We start from the raw sequence: 15,979 nt of genomic DNA, 5'->3' as shown, positions 1-15,979 counted from the left end.
CTGAGTTCTCGATGTTACCTTGTCCAGAGCCTCCCCACCTCTCTGCCCTCCTCACGCCCAGCAGTGGGACCCAGATGCACCAAAGGCATTGGTGAGACACCCCAGGAGGCTCAGTGGGACACCAGTGACCCTGGGCTGGATAAACTTCCCTGCTGGTGGCACCGGGATTCTGGGCACGACCCTCAGCAGAGAAGAGAGAAGGAAAGAGCATCCTGCAGGGATCTGGAGCAGCTGGAGACCCAGGGGTCAGCTCAGCTGGAGGGAATCCACATCCTGCCCCTCACTGTGGGCCTGTACATCTCCTGGCACTGCAAAGCCAGCAGCAGGCAGGGGCTGCCGGCACATCCCCAGGGCTGGAGCCAGCAGTGACCCAGCAAATTAATCAAGATTCCACAGATTCATGGAATCATTTAGGTTGGAAAAGCCCACTAAGACCATCGAGTCCCACCAGTACCTCAGCACTGTCAAGGCCACCCTGTCCCCAAGTGCCACATCTACATGTCTTTTAAGTTTCTCCAGGGATGGGGACTCCATCACTGCCCTGGGAGCCTGTGCCAGTGCCTGAGCACCTTTTCCATGAAGAAAGGGTGGGATTTATGAATTTGGGAATTTGAAATGGCACACACACCTCGTTGCACAAGGCCACCATGCCAGTGAGTGCTGCCCATGGCAGGTCCCCTCTGCTCCCCATGGGGACAAATGCCACCTGCAAACCCAGCCCAGCTCAGCAGTGAAGGGTTAAGCGCCAGCCCAGCTCTCTCTCCTCGCCTCCTTCCCCTTGCCAAGGTTTAAATTTAGTCCCTGCATGAACCCAGAGTACTTGGGCATCAGATTGCTCCGGGGCTGGCAGCACTGGGGAGCACCTGCTACTGCTGCTTCACTGCAAAAATCCCCCCAAAAGCTGGGACTGGGCTCCACTGGCAGCGATTTGGGCCAGCAAGCTGCAGAGCCCCTTGTGCCACAGCAGCCACCCCGGCTGCTGGCTCTGGGTGTCCCCAAAACAGGCACATGGTGGCCGTCCATTGGTCACCTCCTGTGAGTCCCAGAGGTGCTCCCTGCCCGCAATCCCAAGCCTTGGGTTTGCTCCTGGCCGCTTGGATTAGATCTGGGGGAGCCACTGCCTGGGGCAGGGTGGGGTTTGGGGAACAAAGGGATGGGAACACACCATCCCCGCGGGGGCACAGAGTGCAGCTCGGGCCCCTGCCGTGCTCTCCGCAGCGGGCACGGGGCATCTCCAGGTCCCGCAGCTCCGGGGCAGCCCAGCTCGTCCCACGGGATCGCACACTCGGGGACCCATCCGGGTCTCTGGGACCCCTCCCGCGGGTTTGGGGAGCGGCCGAGGGGGCAGAGGGTGGTGCTGGCAGCCCCCCGGCGGGTCCCCGAGGCCGGGGGCGGCGGTGGCATCCCTGCAATGCACTTGGCATCGGCTCGCCCGGCTGGCGCTCGCGGAGTCCATGTGATCGAGGGGCTGCTCTGTGCCTGGTCCAGCCGCCGGGACGGCGAGCGAGCCAGAAAGACGAGCCGGCGGCCCCGGCGGAGCGGCCCCAGCACCCAGGAGGGCTCCCAGCACCGGCCGGCTCCGCCGGGGCCTTCCTGCCGCGATGCCCCGCGGGAAGAGGGACCCCGCGCCGCTGTGCCCCGCCGAGCCGCCCGGCCCCGACGGCGACGGGCCCCGCACGGGAAGGGACGGCCGGCGCTCCGCGTCGGAGGAGGAGGAGGGAAACCTCCCCGGGCTCCCCCGCGACGACCTCGCCAAGAGCATGTCGGGCTCCTCCGTGTCCTCCTACCACTCCGCGCTGTGCTCGGACGGCACGGAGACCTTCAAGGACTGCCTGGAGTTTCTGGACGAGGAGGGGCCGCCCCCCCGGGCTGCCGCGGGGCGCTGGGCTCCGGCAGGGCCCCCCGCCGTTCCCCCGCCGCCCGGCCCCCTCGCCCGCCCGCGGCAGGCTCAGCTGTCCAGCGCCGCTAAGAATAGCCCAGCGTCGGCCCAGGGGGGCAGGATGGGTCCCCGCGGAGGGGACCGACAGGCTGGGACGGCCGCGGCGGCCGGCGCGGAGCCCGCGGTGCCCCGTCAGCCCGGGGGGATGCTCGGCGGGGCGCCCAGCGACTCGGACGAGGTGGACGGAGAGGTGCAGGCGCTGACGGCCAGGGCTTTTCGCAGCCTCTCAGGTCTCCCCGGAGTTCACCTCGACATGTGCAGCTCCCACACCTCGTCCAGCCTCTCCAATTCGCTGTCGGAGGACGGCGGGCGACCGCGGCGGTGGCCGCCGGGCGCCGGGGAGCCCCGGGGAGCAGGGACGGCGCTGCACGGCAGGGTGGGCTGGCCCTGCCCCGCCGGCGTGGACGGGGAGCTGCTGGGGAAGGAGCAGTTCGAGTGCGTGGACGTGGAGCTGGAGAGCGGAGAGGCCAGGAAGGGCCACGGCAAGAAGAGGACAGTGCCCAAGCGCCAGATCCTGCTGAAGAGGAAGGAGAGGAAGGAGATTGGGTTTGGCCCCCGGGGGGACGGGCCGGCGCCCCAGCCCCAGCCCCCTGCCAGGAAGGAGCCCCTCAGCAAGAGCAGAGCCATCGGCGAGGACTTCAGGCTCAACTACCAGCAGTTCATGAAGGCGGCCTCGCTGGACACGGGCAGCGACAGGACCAGGGCGGCCTCGTGCCTGGTGAAGAACGTGCTGGCCAAGAAGATGCAGTACGAGCAGCGGATCAGGATGGAGCAGAAGGGGCTGCGGGGCAGCTCGACCTCCTCGGGGCCGTCCTCCGCCGGCACCGACCTGCTGGGGGACGGCCTGGAGGGCAAGTCCAGCTCGCTGTCCCGCTCAGACTGCAGCTTCTCGGCCGAGGACCTGCGGGGCGGCGGGATGCCGGTGGCCGTGGGGGACACCACCACCCACCCCACCAAGGGAGTGGTGCTGAGCGAGGCCACCAGGGAGACTGTCTGCAACCTCAGGAAGACCTTCAATGAGCTCAACCAGAGGATGAAGTACCAGGAGGTGCTGGAGAGCCGCTGGCTGCCCAGTGCCCGTGAGGAACACACGTCAGAGAGGATCTGCTACCAGCGAGCACGCGCCCTGTTCGAAGGCCAGCCCGGGGTGGGGAAGGTGCTGGATGTTGCCCCCAGATTTGGGAGAGCGCCAAAGCCGTGGCCCAGCTTGAAGGAGCGAGCCATCGGCCCCATCCACTCCCAAGCCCTTCCCTTCAAGGCCGACAGCCGGGCGCTCCCCTCCACAACGCCGCGCCGCCACTTCACCTCCCGGGCGCAGGAGCTGAGGAAGCTGCCGCAGGGCCGGCAGGAGGAGAAGCCCCCAGCGGCGCCCCGCCGGCCCCCCAGCCCTGGCACCTCGGCCCCGCGGGGCGCCCCGCCGGCCATCCCCCCCAAGCCAGAGGAGAAGGGGAAGGGGCGCGTCCCGCAGCCCCGCGACGTGCGCAAGCTGGTGAAGAGCAGCTACAGCCTGAGCTTCGGGACTGCCGGCGCACCCCGCGGGCCCGCGGCCCCGGCGGGCAGGGGGGAAGCACCGGCGGCCGCTCCACTGGTCATCCACTGCACCTCAGTGCGCCGCCAGGAGCCCGCGGCGGGGCCGGGCGCTGAGGAGGGGCCCTCAGCCCCGGCCAGCGCCGAGGGGCCCGCCAAGCCCCCCTGCAGCCGGCTCTCGCCCACCCACAGCTCCCCCATCAACATCACGAGGGTCCAGGCCACGCGGAGGGGAGCGGCCACCGCGGAGGAGCCAGCGGCGTCCCCCCCGCGCCGGGAGCGCAGCGAGCTCAGGGTGCCACCGCGGGCACCGCTGGCAGAGGGGGTGCCACACGTGGAGACCCACCTGCACGTCCTGGTGGGCCGGCGGTCCCCCGCGGCCAGGGAGGGCCCCCCGGCTCAGAGCAGCGCGGTGCTGCGGACAGAGAAAACCGTTCTCCTCCCTCCATCGCCACTCAGTCCCACGGAGGGACAGGAGGAACGTGCCCATGGCGACACTGGAGGGTTCCCCAGCACCAGAGGGTGTGAGCTGGCAGGGCAGCGGCTCGGCAGCGGCGACAGCGGCGACCCCCGGGTCGGAGTCCCGGGCGGCAGCAGCGCCCACACCCGTCCTGCAGAGCCAGGCGCGAGGAGCGCGGCAGAGCCACGGGCCAGCGAGCAGAGGCAGGAGCCGCCGGGCAGCCAGAGTGTGTCGGTGGGCTCTGCCGGTGGCACCGGCCCCTCTGTCCCGCTCCGAGCCGCGGAGGGAGGTGAAGGTGCCCCTGGGCGGCTGCCGGAGCGCAGGGACGCCTGGGAGCACCCGCAGCAGCGGCCGGGAGAGCCACACCCGCCTGCTGCCCCCGCTGAGAACTCCAACTACTTAGCAATGCCCGAGAGAGCCCCCAAACCCTCGCCGATGCCAAAGCTGCCCCCAGTCCCCTACCCAGGTTGTGCCTCCTTTGGGACCCCCTCAGTCCCCAGCCCGGCCTATGCATCTTTTGGAACCCCCTTGGTTCCCAACCCAGGCAGCGCATCCTTTGGGACCCCCAATGTCCCCACCCTGGTCAGCACATCTTTTGGGACCCCTACTGTCCCCAACATGTCCAGTGCATCCTTTGGGACATCCATGGCCACTAACATGGCTAACTCATCCTTTGGTTACCCATCCAACTCCAGCCTGACCAGCACATCATTTGGGACTTCCTTGGTCTCCAACCACAACAGCAAGTCTTTTGGGATCCCTTTGGTTCCCCACCTGTGCAGCACTTCCTTTGGGAATCCCTTGCTGCCCAATCCATCCAGCGTATCCTTTGGGAACCCCTTGTCTCCCAACCCATCCTGTGCATCTTTTGGGTCTCCCATGGTCCCAAATCCATCCAGCATATCTTTTGGGTCCCACATGGTCCACAACCCATCCAGTGTATCATTCGGGAACCCCTTGATGCCCAATCCATCCAGTGCATCCTTTGGGAATCCCTTGGTCCACAATCCATCCAGTGCATCCTTTGGGAATCCCTTGGTCCCCAATCTATCCAGTGCATCCTTTGGGAATCCCTTGGTCCCCAATCCATCCAGTGCATCCTTTGGGAGCCCCTTGGTCCCCAATCCATCCAGTGCATCCTTTGGGAATCCCTTGGTCCCCAATCCATCCAGTGCATCCTTTGGGAACCCCTTGGTCTCCAATCCATCCAGTGCATCCTTTGGGAACCCCTTGGTCTCCAATCCATCCGGTACATCCTTTGGGAGCCCCTTGGTCCCCAATCCATCCAGTGCATCCTTTGGGAATCCCTTGGTCCCCAATCCATCCAGTGCATCCTTTGGGAACCCCTTGGTCTCCAATCCATCCAGTGCATCCTTTGGGAGCCCCTTGGTCCCCAACTCTGCCAGCTCATCCTTTGGATCCCCCTTGATCGCCAACCCGGTCCCCACTTCCCTTGGGCATCCAGCAGTCTCCAACATGCCCAGCTCTTTCTTTGGCTCCCCCTTGGTCCCCAACCCAGGCAGTGCTGCCCTGGGAACCGGTGCCTATCCCCTGGCTGGTGGGGAAACGCCCTGGAGCAAACCCAGGCCCGAGCCCACCCTGCCTCGCGCCGCGGAGGGCCCGACCGCTGCGGAGCCGCCAGCCCAGCCCCTCCCGGAGGATGGTCCCCATTTCCTCAGAAGGACTGACGTGGCCTCACCGAGTGGCAGGAGCCGGCAGAGCCCCCCCAAGCCCTTCGCCGCCCCCCTGGCCCCGCAGAGGAGGGTGCTCGTCGATCCCAGCAGCGGGAAGTGCTACTACGTGGAGCCCCCTCGGCAGCCGCAAATGAAAACACTCTACGATCCCGAGACCGGGCAGTACCTGGAGGTGCTCGTCCCTCCGGTGGCATCTCACACCGGGCTCTACCAGGCACCGTTCAACCCTCTGGTCGTGGCCCCGGGGGTCTATGGCCCACCCTACGCACCCTACGGTGGCTTCCCGGGGCTCCCGGCACCGCCCCCCGCGCCCTCCCCGCCGCCCCCCGATGTGGCGGCCGCCGACAGCGCCGGGACCCCCAGCTCTGCCGCCAAGGGCGAGGGCCCCTCTGCTGCCGGGGGGCCCGACTGCGGCTACCTGGAGAGTCTGTACTACATCCCCACGGGGATGCGGGCCAGCCCCGGGCCCGGGCAGCCCCCTACCCGCGGCAGCCCCGCTGGGCACGAGAAGGGACCCCTGCTCCGGATGTGACTGGATGGACCCGCGTGGAACGTCCCTCCCCATGGCCTGGCTTTGGTCCCACCGGCAGCATCACCCCTGGCACGGGAGAGCCCTGCCCTCGGCCGGCTGCGCACCGGCTGGACCTCACTGGCTCCTCGTGGAAACGGGGAGAAAAAGGGTATTTTCCAGCGTGAGCACGTGGCAGCTCTGGCGGGGGGACACGGAATCACCGAAAGGGACCAGATGCACGGCCCCGGCTTTCCCCCGTGCTGTCGGTCCCACCCCGAGGGTGACTTGGGCTGGTGGGCACAGGGGGGTCATGGCACAGCTACTGCCATCCACCCCAGGCACAGCTGCAGCACAGGCACCCTAAAATAGTAATAAAAATGTTGAGACAGTGTTAAACCTGCTTAGTCATCCTGCGCTTGTAAGGTCTGTAAAGTGGGGGTGAGAGGCTGAGGCACCCAAAATCTGCAGTCCATCTGTCTGTCTTGGAGTGTCCACCAGATGAATCCCAGTCCCTGGGAGCAGGAGGGGACTCAGCAGTCACCAGTGAACCCTGATTCCCATCCCTGAACCCCAAACCTCAGCCATGAGCCTCAAACCCCAGTCCTGAACCCCAAATCCCAGTTCTCAACCTCAAACCCCAGTCCTGAACCCCAAATCCCTGCCCTCAACCTCAAACCCCAATCCTGAACCCCAAATCCCAGCTCTCAACCTCAAACTCGAGTCCTGAACCCCAAACCTCAACCCTGAGTCCCAAACCCACACCCAGCCCCGGCAGGTGCACATCATCCTAAGATTTGGGTTAAGGAGGAGAGATGAGGCATTACAGGACTGAACCACCCCACAAACCGCCCGGAGAGGGGGCACTCGGGCGGGGACACCCCCGCCCCAGTCCCCTTCCTGCCCGGCACCCAGGGGCCGGCGAGGCCGCCCCAGCCGGATGCAGGTGCGGTGGCCCCGGGGGGTTTAAAGCCACCCCCCGCCGTGCCCGGCGCTTTCGGCAGCGTGGCAGGATGCGGCCGGCGCTGGCGGCGTGGCTGGCCCTGAGCCTGCTGCTGGGCACCGGCGCCGAGGAGACGTGCGGGGACCCCCCCGCCGCCCGGTCCCGGTCTGTCGCTGCGCCCCAACTCAGCCCCGAGGAGCAGCTCTCGCCCCACATGCCCGAATCCCTGCGCTGTGATGCCTGCCAAGCCATCGCCTTCCAGGTGGGGATGGGGCAGATGGGCCCCCAGAACCAGGAGTGAGAACCCTACAGGGATGTTTCAGCCTGGCGAGATGCTGCCGGCTCCCCTGGGCACCCCGGTGATGGATACCCCCCCATCAGCACCCCAAAAAGCCCTTTGGGGCTCCTCATAGGCCCACCAACCCCTGCAAAAGCGCTGCAGGTGTCGGGGCCACAGGGAAGGGGGTGCAGATCCCCAAGCCTGCTTGGGAGCAGAGTCCTGGCAAGGCTGCCGCCCTCAGTGCCCGGATTCTGCCCCTTTCCATCCCAGATTGAGGAGCAGCTGAGCAGGGCGGAGCAGAAGGTGGGCAGGAAGGGACTGAAGGAGTCTGACTACATGGAGGTGCTGGAGAGGAGCTGCTCACAGGGCTGGGAGAGGTGAGTAGGGTGTTTCTGGAAATGGGGGATGTCCTCGGGGATAGGGTTTGCCTGGGGATTCGAGTGTCACCAGGAATGGGGCTGTCCCCAGGGACAGGGATCTCCTTAGGGATCAGAGTGTCCCCAGTGACAGGGGTGCCCCAGGGAACAGGATATCCCCAGGGATCAGGATGTCCCCGGAAACAGGAGTGTTCCCAGGAATTAGGGTGTCCCTCAGGATGGGGATGCCCCAGGGATAGATGCATCCACCGGGATAAGGATACCCCTAGGGGTCAGGGTGTTCCCAGAGATAGGGGTTGTCTCCAGGGGTGGGGTTCCCCCGGGATCAGAGTGTCCCCAGGGATCAGGTTATCCCCAGAGATTGAGGTGTCCCAGGGATCAGGGTGTCCCCAGGGATAGGGGTGTTCCCAGAGACAGACGTGTCCCCAAAGATTGGGGTGCCTCACGGACAGGGGTGTCCTCAGGGTCAGGGGTGCCCTTAGAGATCAGGGTGTCCCCAGGGACAGGCGTGTCCTCAGAGAGTGGGGTGCCACAGGGATCCGGGTGTCGACAAGGACAGAGGTGTCTCCAGGGACAGGGGTGTCCCCAGGGACCGTTGTTCCTCTCCTCTCCCCGCAGTTATGGGGTGCACGAGCTGGATGGGGAGAAGCGGCTGACGGGCCCGGGGCTGCCAGGGCAGCAGCAGCCCCTGAGCGTGATGGTGTCGGGGGGGCCGTGGCCGGGCAGGTAAGAAGGGTTTGGCAGATGTGGGGGGGCCGGGCAGGTAAGAAGGGTTTGGCAGATGGGGGGGGGCCGGGCAGGTAAGAAGGGTTTGGCAGATGGGGGGGGCTGGGCAGGTAAGAAGGGTTTGGCAGATGGGGGGGGGCCGGGCAGGTAAGAAGGGTTTGGCAGATGGGGGGGGGCCGGGCAGGTAAGAGGGGTTTGGCAAACGCGGGGGCGCCGGGCACTGCCCCCGGCAGGGCAGGAGGGGCAGCATGCCCACCCCCGCTCCTTGCAGGCTCTCCAAGATGTGCCACGGCTACGTGGGCGAGCGGGGCGAGGCGCAGGTGTACGAGGCGCACCGGCGGGGCCCGGCGGCGCTGCGGGAGCTGCTGTGCGGAGGGGACAAGGGGCCCTGTGCCCGCGGCAAGGCCGGGGCCGCCCCCGCCAAGGCGCGGCAGAACGAGCTGTAGCCCCGGCGCGGTTAATGCTTAATGCCCCGACGACCTTCGGAGCCGACTTCGTCCCCAGCGGGAGCCGACACGTGCCGGGCGGTGGGAGCCTCCCCGGTGTCGCCTGTCGCCGGTGTCACCGCTGTCGCTCGACGCCCTGCCCGGCCGTGCCGGGAGATGCGGCACCAGGCGATGAACCGCCCGGGCGGACCCCGGCGATTCGGGAATTACTCTGTAACCCACGGGCTCTAATGTTTCACCACGCGGGGCTCGCGGCGGGCGCAGCCCTAATTAAAGCAGTTAATGGCTGATCCGGGCCGGGGCTGCGCTCCCCGGTTTCACAACCCGCAGCCAATGGCCGCACTCCCGCCCGCCGCCCCTGCCACCGCCACCGCCCGGGAGGTGACTAAAGTCCTTCCCACGGCTATAAAACCCCCCGAGCAGTGACATCGCCGCCGGGGACGCAGCTCCGCAGGATGGGGACCCGCTCGGGAGACCTGGCTCAGCCCCAGGTGAACGCAGCTTCTGTCCCTGTCCCCGTCCCCATCCCTTGGTCACGTCCCGGGGCGGTGGGGAGGGAGGTGCTGAGCAGGGGGAGTGACCCCAGCGATGGCCAGCTCAGGGTCAGGATGCCCTGCTGGGGCTGGCAGTGGACGGGATGAGCCTGGGAACTGCAGGGAATCCTGGGACAAACGGGACAGGCGCAGATGCTGCGGCTGGGACTGGCCGTGCCGGGGGGCCGGGGGGAACCCCCTCCACACTCTACAGGGACAAACCATCACAGAAGGACCAATGGTTTTCGGAGCTTTGACCCCTTTTGAGGGTCAGAGGCGGTGCCGGGTGGGACTGATCGGACACACATACTGAGCCACAGCCCGGTGTGCCCCACACCCCCAGGGCAGAGCACAGCCCTGTCCCCGAGGGACACCCCCACCCCCTTGTGACACCCCCATCCCCGAGGGACGCCCCCATCCCCGAGGGACACCCCCACCCCCTTGTGACACCCCCATCCCCGAGGGACACCCCCATCCCCATGGGACACCCCCGTCCCTGTGGGAGACTCCCATCCCCGTGGTTCACCCTCATCTCCATGGGACACCTCTGTCCCCGTGGGACACCCCTATCCCCATGGGACACCCCCATCCCCGTGGGATACCTCTCTCCCCGTGGGACACCCCTGTCACCCCCATCCCCATGGGACACCCTGTCCCCGTGGACACCCAGGGCCAATGATGCAGCTCCCACCTCACCCTCCCTCCCAGAACGGGAACTTGGCTCTGGCCCCTGATGGGACCCCACAGACCCCCGGAAAGGAGCTGTCTATTGAGGGCAGGGTGAGTACCAGGACTCCCCGTGGGCAGCACGGAATCCCAAATCCATCCATAACATACCGTGGGGTGGAGACCAGCCAGCCAGGACCAGCCTGTCCTGTGCCACCCGTGGGGACAGTGTGGGGTGCCACTCCCTGCCGCCAGTGCGCAGGGTGAGCCGGGGCTGAGCTGTGCCCCCACACAGCAGGACACGAGGGTGGGCACCAGGCCCCCCCGGCCGGAGGTGGACATGCTGTACAAGATCGAGGACGTGCCCCCCTGGTACCTCTGCATCCTGCTCGGCTTCCAGGTAGAGCCTGGAAATTGGGGAGCCCCCAGTGGCAGATCCCAAGCCCCTGACCCTGTGCCATGGGGCACCCCGTGACGCCCCCAGCCCCGCTGAGCCCCCCTCGTCCCCCAGCACTACCTGACGTGCTTCAGCGGCACCATCGCTGTCCCGTTCCTGCTGGCCGAGAGCATGTGCGTGGGCAAGGACCAGCTCACCGTCAGTTACCTCATCGGCACCATCTTCACCTGTGTCGGCATCACCACCCTCATCCAGACCACCGTGGGCATCAGGTAGAGCCGTGGCCCCGGCGGCCCCCCCCGCCCAGCCCCGGGCGGCGGGCGTAGGATCCCCTCTCGTCCCCCCAGGCTGCCCCTCTTCCAGGCGAGCGCGCTGGCCTTCCTCATCCCCGCCAAGTCCATCCTGGCGCTGGAGAAGTGGCGATGCCCGCCTGAAGGTGAGGGCAGGGGCGGTGCAGGGGCTGTCCAGCTGCTCCCCGCCCCCTCCGCGGCCACCTCACGCCCCTCCATCCCCAGAGCAGATCTACGGCAACTGGTCGCTGCCGCTCAACACCTCCCACATCTGGCAGCCCCGCATGCGAGAGGTACACCCCGCCCCGCCCCGGGGGACCCCCAACAGCCCGGCCCGCTGCTGACCCGCTTTGCCTCCACCTCTCCATGCCCTGCAGATCCAGGGGGCCATCATGGTGTCCAGCCTGGTGGAGGTGGTCATCGGGCTGCTGGGGCTCCCCGGGGCGCTGCTCAGCTACATCGGGCCGCTGACCGTCACCCCCACCGTGTCCCTCATTGGTCTCTCCGTGTTCCAGGCGGCCGGCGAGCGGGCCGGCTCCCACTGGGGCATCTCCGTGATGTACGGCGCGGGGATGGGGATACAGGGGGCGGGCGGGGTTGTCCGGCACGGGGCCAGGAGGATGCCAGGGGCACGAGGGACCCCGTCCTTTTTCTTCCCGCAGGACTATCTTGCTGATCGTCCTGTTTGCCCAGTACCTGCGCCAGGTTGCCATCTGTGTGCCCGGCTATCGCCGGGGCCGCGGCTTCGTCCTGCTCCGCCTCCAGATCTTCAAGATGTTCCCGGTAGGGACTGGCTGAGGGCACCCTGGGGCGTCCCCCAAATCCCTCCTTTCCCACGCACGGGATTGTAAACGATGCGGGCACTTCCCTGGTCTCTGCCCCACAGATCATCCTGGCCATCATGGTGGTGTGGCTGTTCTGTTATGTGCTGACACTCACCGGTGTCTTCCCCAGCGATCCCGAGGAATATGGATACAAGGCCAGGACGGATGCCCGCGGGGAGATCCTGTCCGTGGCCCCCTGGTTTCGGGTCCCCTACCCCTGTGAGTGCCCGGCAGCCCCACGGGGCTGGGGATGTGGGGAGCTGGTGCAGCATCACTGGGGCAAAGTGGCCCAAAACGGCACCGGTGAGCACCAGGGGGCCCACCCTGGGGTGCCCCCAACGCTGACCTCCTGCTCTGACCCCGAGCAGGCCAGTGGGGGCTGCCCACAGTGACCTCGGCGGCCGTGCTGGGCATGTTCAGTGCCACTCTGGCGGGCATCATCGAGTCCATCGGGGACTACTACTCCTGTGCCCGGCTGGCAGGGGCCCCCCCACCCCCGGTGCACGCCATTAACAGGTAGAGCCCGCTGTTCCCACCTCCGCGGCACCCCGCTCACACGGCCGCGTCCCTGGAGAACACCCAGGGATGCCGCAGGATCGCGGGATGGGGCCCAGCCCGAGCGCGCTGTTCCCCAGGGGCATTTTCACCGAGGGCATCTCCTGCATCATCGCGGGGCTGCTGGGAACCGGCAACGGCTCCACCTCCTCCAGCCCCAACATCGGCGTCCTGGGCATCACCAAGGTACCTGGGCATCACCGAGGTAGCGGGGCCGGGGAGGGGTCCCAGCCGGGCCGGGGGGCTCGGGCACCGCCACCACCTGCCGCTGTCCCTGCGCAGGTGGGGAGCAGGAGGGTGATCCAGTACGGGGCCGGGATCATGCTCGTGTTGGGGACCGTCGGCAAGTTCACGGCGCTCTTCGCCTCCCTGCCCGACCCCGTCCTCGGCGGGATGTTCTGCACCTTGTTCGGTAACTGCGCCCACCCGGAGCGGGGCTCCCACCAACCCTGGGCCATGTCCTGAGATTGCGGGGCTGGGGAGCCCAAGGGATGCAGGGCAGGGTTTGGGTGGCACTGTGGCTGCCTCCTACCTCCCGCCCCTCCCGATGCCCCCGGGCACCGCCGCCTGCATCCCGCGTCTCTGCCGGCAGGAATGATCACGGCCGTCGGCCTCTCCAACCTGCAGTTCGTCGACATGAACTCCTCCCGAAACCTCTTCGTGCTGGGCTTTGCCATGTTTTTTGGGCTCACGCTGCCGAACTACCTGGATTCCCATCCTGGGGCGATTAACACAGGTACACCCAGTCAGGAAAAGCCCCAGTTTTGAGTGTTTGGGGAGGCAGGAGGGAAGATGCCCTGGGTGGTCGCCCACGCTGGGTGGCTCAGCACAGCACACGCTCCATCCCCCGCCCTCGCAGGTGTCCCGGAGCTGGACCAGATCCTGACGGTGCTGCTGACCACGGAGATGTTCGTCGGCGGGACCATCGCCTTCGTCCTGGACAACACCATCCCGGGTAACTGCAGCACACGGGGAGGGGGGAAGCAGGAGGAGCTGGGGCGGATCCGTGCCGGTCCAGAGCTGCCAGAGGGGCTGGCAGGGTGCGGGGATGACTCTGGACAGAGGGGCTGGCAGGGCTGGCAGGGCGCGGGGGTGACTCTGGTCAGAGGGGCTGGCAGGGCGCGGGGGTGACTCTGGTCAGAGGGGCTGGCAGGGCTGGCAGGACGCGGGGGTGACTCTGGGCAGAGGGGCTGGCAGGACGCGGGGGTGACTCTGAACAGAGGGGCTGGCAGGGCTGGCAGGGCGCGGGGGTGACTCTGGTCAGAGGGGCTGGCAGGGCTGGCAGGACGCGGGGGTGACTCTGAGCAGAGGGGCTGGCAGGGCGCGGGGGTGACTCTGGGCAGAGGGGCTGGCAGGGCCCGGGGGTGACTCTGGGCAGAGGGGCTGGCAGGGCTGGCAGGGCGCGGGGGTGACTCTGGTCAGAGGGGCTGGCAGGGCTGGCAGGACGCGGGGGTGACTCTGAGCAGAGGGGCTGGCAGGGCTGGCAGGACGCGGGGGTGACTCTGGTCAGAGGGGCTGGCAGGGCTGGCAGGGCGCGGGGGTGACTCTGGTCAGAGGGGCTGGCAGGGCTGGCAGGACGCGGGGGTGACTCTGAGAAGAGGGGCTGGCAGGGCTGGCAGGACGCGGGGGTGACTCTGGTCAGAGGGGCTGGCAGGGCTGGCAGGGCGCGGGGGTGACTCTGGGCAGAGGGGCTGGCAGGGCCCGGGGGTGACTTCGGGCATCGCGGGTGCCGCAGGGACGCAGGAGGAGCGAGGGCTGGTGCAGTGGAAGGCGGGAGCGCACTCGGACAGCACGGCCAGCGCCAGCCTCCGGAGCTACGACTTCCCTTTCGGGATGGGCGCGGTGCGGAGGGCCCGGTGGCTGCGGCTCGTGCCCGTGTGCCCGCTGTTCACGGGGTTCGGTGCCCGGGGCAGGGCCGGCGGCGCGGCCGCGGCGGGGCGGGACGGGTCGGACGGGGGGTCGGTGTGCACCAAGGTGTGAGCGGGGACAGCGCTCCCGCCCGCGCAGCAGAGGCCGAGCCGAGCTCCCCGCCGTGCTGGGGAGGTCCGTCAGCACCCGCCGAGTCCAAAGCCACGGCTCCTGTTGCTCGGCTCGGACACAGGGATAGGGAAACGCAACGCTGCTCCTGGGGACACCTCGAGCCCCGGGGTACCAGCCCGGGGACCGACACCCCCGTGCCTCGCTCCACCCCAACCTTCAGCTGGCTGAGACTCCCCTGGCACTCGCTGAAGCCTGTTGGCCACCTCTGGAGCCAGCCAGAGCCCCGGGGCCACCAACTCCCCCCCAGTGCTGTGGATATCCATGCTGTGCCCTCAGCCCTGGCAGGGTGACCCGGCACTGGTGTGGGCTCTGCGTGGGGCACTGTCCAGACCAGCATTAGGAAGCCTAATTTAAGATTAGACATTAAAATAAAATATTCAAGCACACGAGCCCTAGCAGTGTCTCTGCTGCCTCCTGCACCATGCCATCAACCCTCCTGTGCTGTGAGGGCATCAGCACCTTTCCATACTCCCTGCCAGGCTGCCCAGCATGGAGACGGTGCTGGATTTCACCCAGGTGGGCTCTGCCTGAACCCCGTGCAGCAGGAGGGGCAGCTCAGCACAAGCCCTTGGCAAACCCCTCATGTTTGGGGAGCTCTGGAGAGCTGGTTTGTGCTGGTTGTGCCGGTGACACTGCCGGGTGCCAGCAGTGGGCTCCCAGCTGCAGGCAGAGGGGGTTGCTCAGGCCCATCCCTGAGCCTTGTCCCCACAGCCCTGTCCTGGGGCTGCAGCAGGAGGGAGAGGAAGCCTGGATGTGCTGCAAGTGCTGCTCAGCACCAGGTGCCACCAACCCCTGCCCCATCACACCCCAAACCCAGGGGCAGGACAGCAGCAGCTCCATCCATGTGGAGGCCTCCCCAATAACCATCCCGGTGTGATGGAGGGGGCACGGACATGGGAGGGGGATAAACCAGTGCCAGGAGAGCAGCCCATCATGCCCAGGGTGGCTCTCCACACACTGGCTCCTGGCTGCTGCACTCAGAGCTGTCACCACCCCAGGTGACAGTGGCCAGGCCAAAGCTCATGGGCACGCAGGGGTGAAGCTCCCACTCCTGATAAAGATCAGCTGTGGAACAGTGGTGTGTTCTCTCCTGACTTTCTCTCTTCAGTTGGAGTTCAAACCATCTGCAGGTCAGTGCAATGCCGGGGCAGCCCTGCTGGCTCCAAAGGCCCAGCTTCCATTAGGGAAGGCAGCAAAGCCCGGGGTAACTGCAGCAACACCCACAGAGCAAAACAGGCTTATGGGCCTGAATTCCCCACCAAGGGAGGGGTTTTCCTCCCGGAGCACAAACGATGTGTTCTGTGCAGGGCAGCACCTGTGGGAAGGCTCTGCCTCAGCCCTCCTGCCCTGCACAGCTCCCACTCCCAACGTGCTCCGGTTCGGTTTAATCGGAGCTCAAACCCAGGAGATGCCAACAGCAAGGCTGGGGCTGCTCCGGGCAGGGCCAGGGTTAGACTCCGTGATCCCTGTGGGTCCAGCTCAGGATATTCCATGATTCAGGAAGCAGGAGTGGACAGCACTGTTGCAGCCACCGATTCTGCATCTCCAGGGTCCTGCAGCCTCGTGCCAAGGAGCAGCTTTACTGCAGCTCCCAGGGCTGCCAGTGGGGCTGGGCCAGGATCAGCCTTGGGGAGAATGAATGGGAAGCACAGGGAATGAGAGGAGAGACATTCCCATCTCTGGAAGTGCCCAAAGCCAGGCTGGATGGGGCTTGGAGCAACCTGGTCTAGTGGGAGGTGTTCCTGCCCATGGCAGGGGTGGATCTTCTGTGATT

The 15,979-nt window shown here is 67.0% G+C and overlaps 3 protein-coding genes across 3 annotated transcripts; all 3 read left to right on the top strand.

Moving 5' to 3' along the window:
* Positions 1–1,601: 1,601 nt before the first annotated feature.
* Positions 1,602–6,267, top strand: PROB1 (proline rich basic protein 1). The gene has a single exon (XM_071570579.1). It carries the CDS (start codon positions 1,602–1,604, stop codon positions 6,150–6,152), a length of 4,551 nt encoding a protein of 1,516 aa, XP_071426680.1. The 3' UTR covers positions 6,153–6,267.
* An 838-nt stretch (positions 6,268–7,105) lies between these two features.
* Positions 7,106–9,190, top strand: MZB1 (marginal zone B and B1 cell specific protein). The gene is made up of 4 exons (XM_071570399.1): positions 7,106–7,333; positions 7,622–7,728; positions 8,347–8,454; positions 8,726–9,190. The coding sequence occupies exons 1-4, from the start codon at positions 7,142–7,144 to the stop codon at positions 8,898–8,900; spliced, it is 582 nt and encodes a 193-aa protein (XP_071426500.1). The 5' UTR covers positions 7,106–7,141; the 3' UTR covers positions 8,901–9,190.
* SLC23A1 (solute carrier family 23 member 1) lies at positions 9,170–14,591 on the top strand. Its single transcript, XM_071570398.1, is given in 16 exon segments — positions 9,170–9,315; positions 9,318–9,391; positions 10,142–10,213; positions 10,395–10,499; positions 10,611–10,768; positions 10,844–10,932; positions 11,012–11,079; positions 11,164–11,345; positions 11,449–11,569; positions 11,673–11,829; positions 11,979–12,126; positions 12,246–12,351; positions 12,448–12,577; positions 12,758–12,901; positions 13,025–13,120; positions 13,901–14,591. Coding segments are annotated over 16 exon segments (2,028 nt in total). The 5' UTR covers positions 9,170–9,182; the 3' UTR covers positions 14,146–14,591.
* Positions 14,592–15,979: the final 1,388 nt, after the last annotated feature.

The sequence above is a fragment of the Pithys albifrons genome, chromosome 15 (genome assembly GCF_047495875.1).
Source record: "Pithys albifrons albifrons isolate INPA30051 chromosome 15, PitAlb_v1, whole genome shotgun sequence".
NCBI classification, from domain to species: domain Eukaryota; kingdom Metazoa; phylum Chordata; class Aves; order Passeriformes; family Thamnophilidae; genus Pithys; species Pithys albifrons.
Note: the sequence above shows the minus strand (reverse complement) of the source record. Positions and strands in the feature narration are given on the sequence as shown.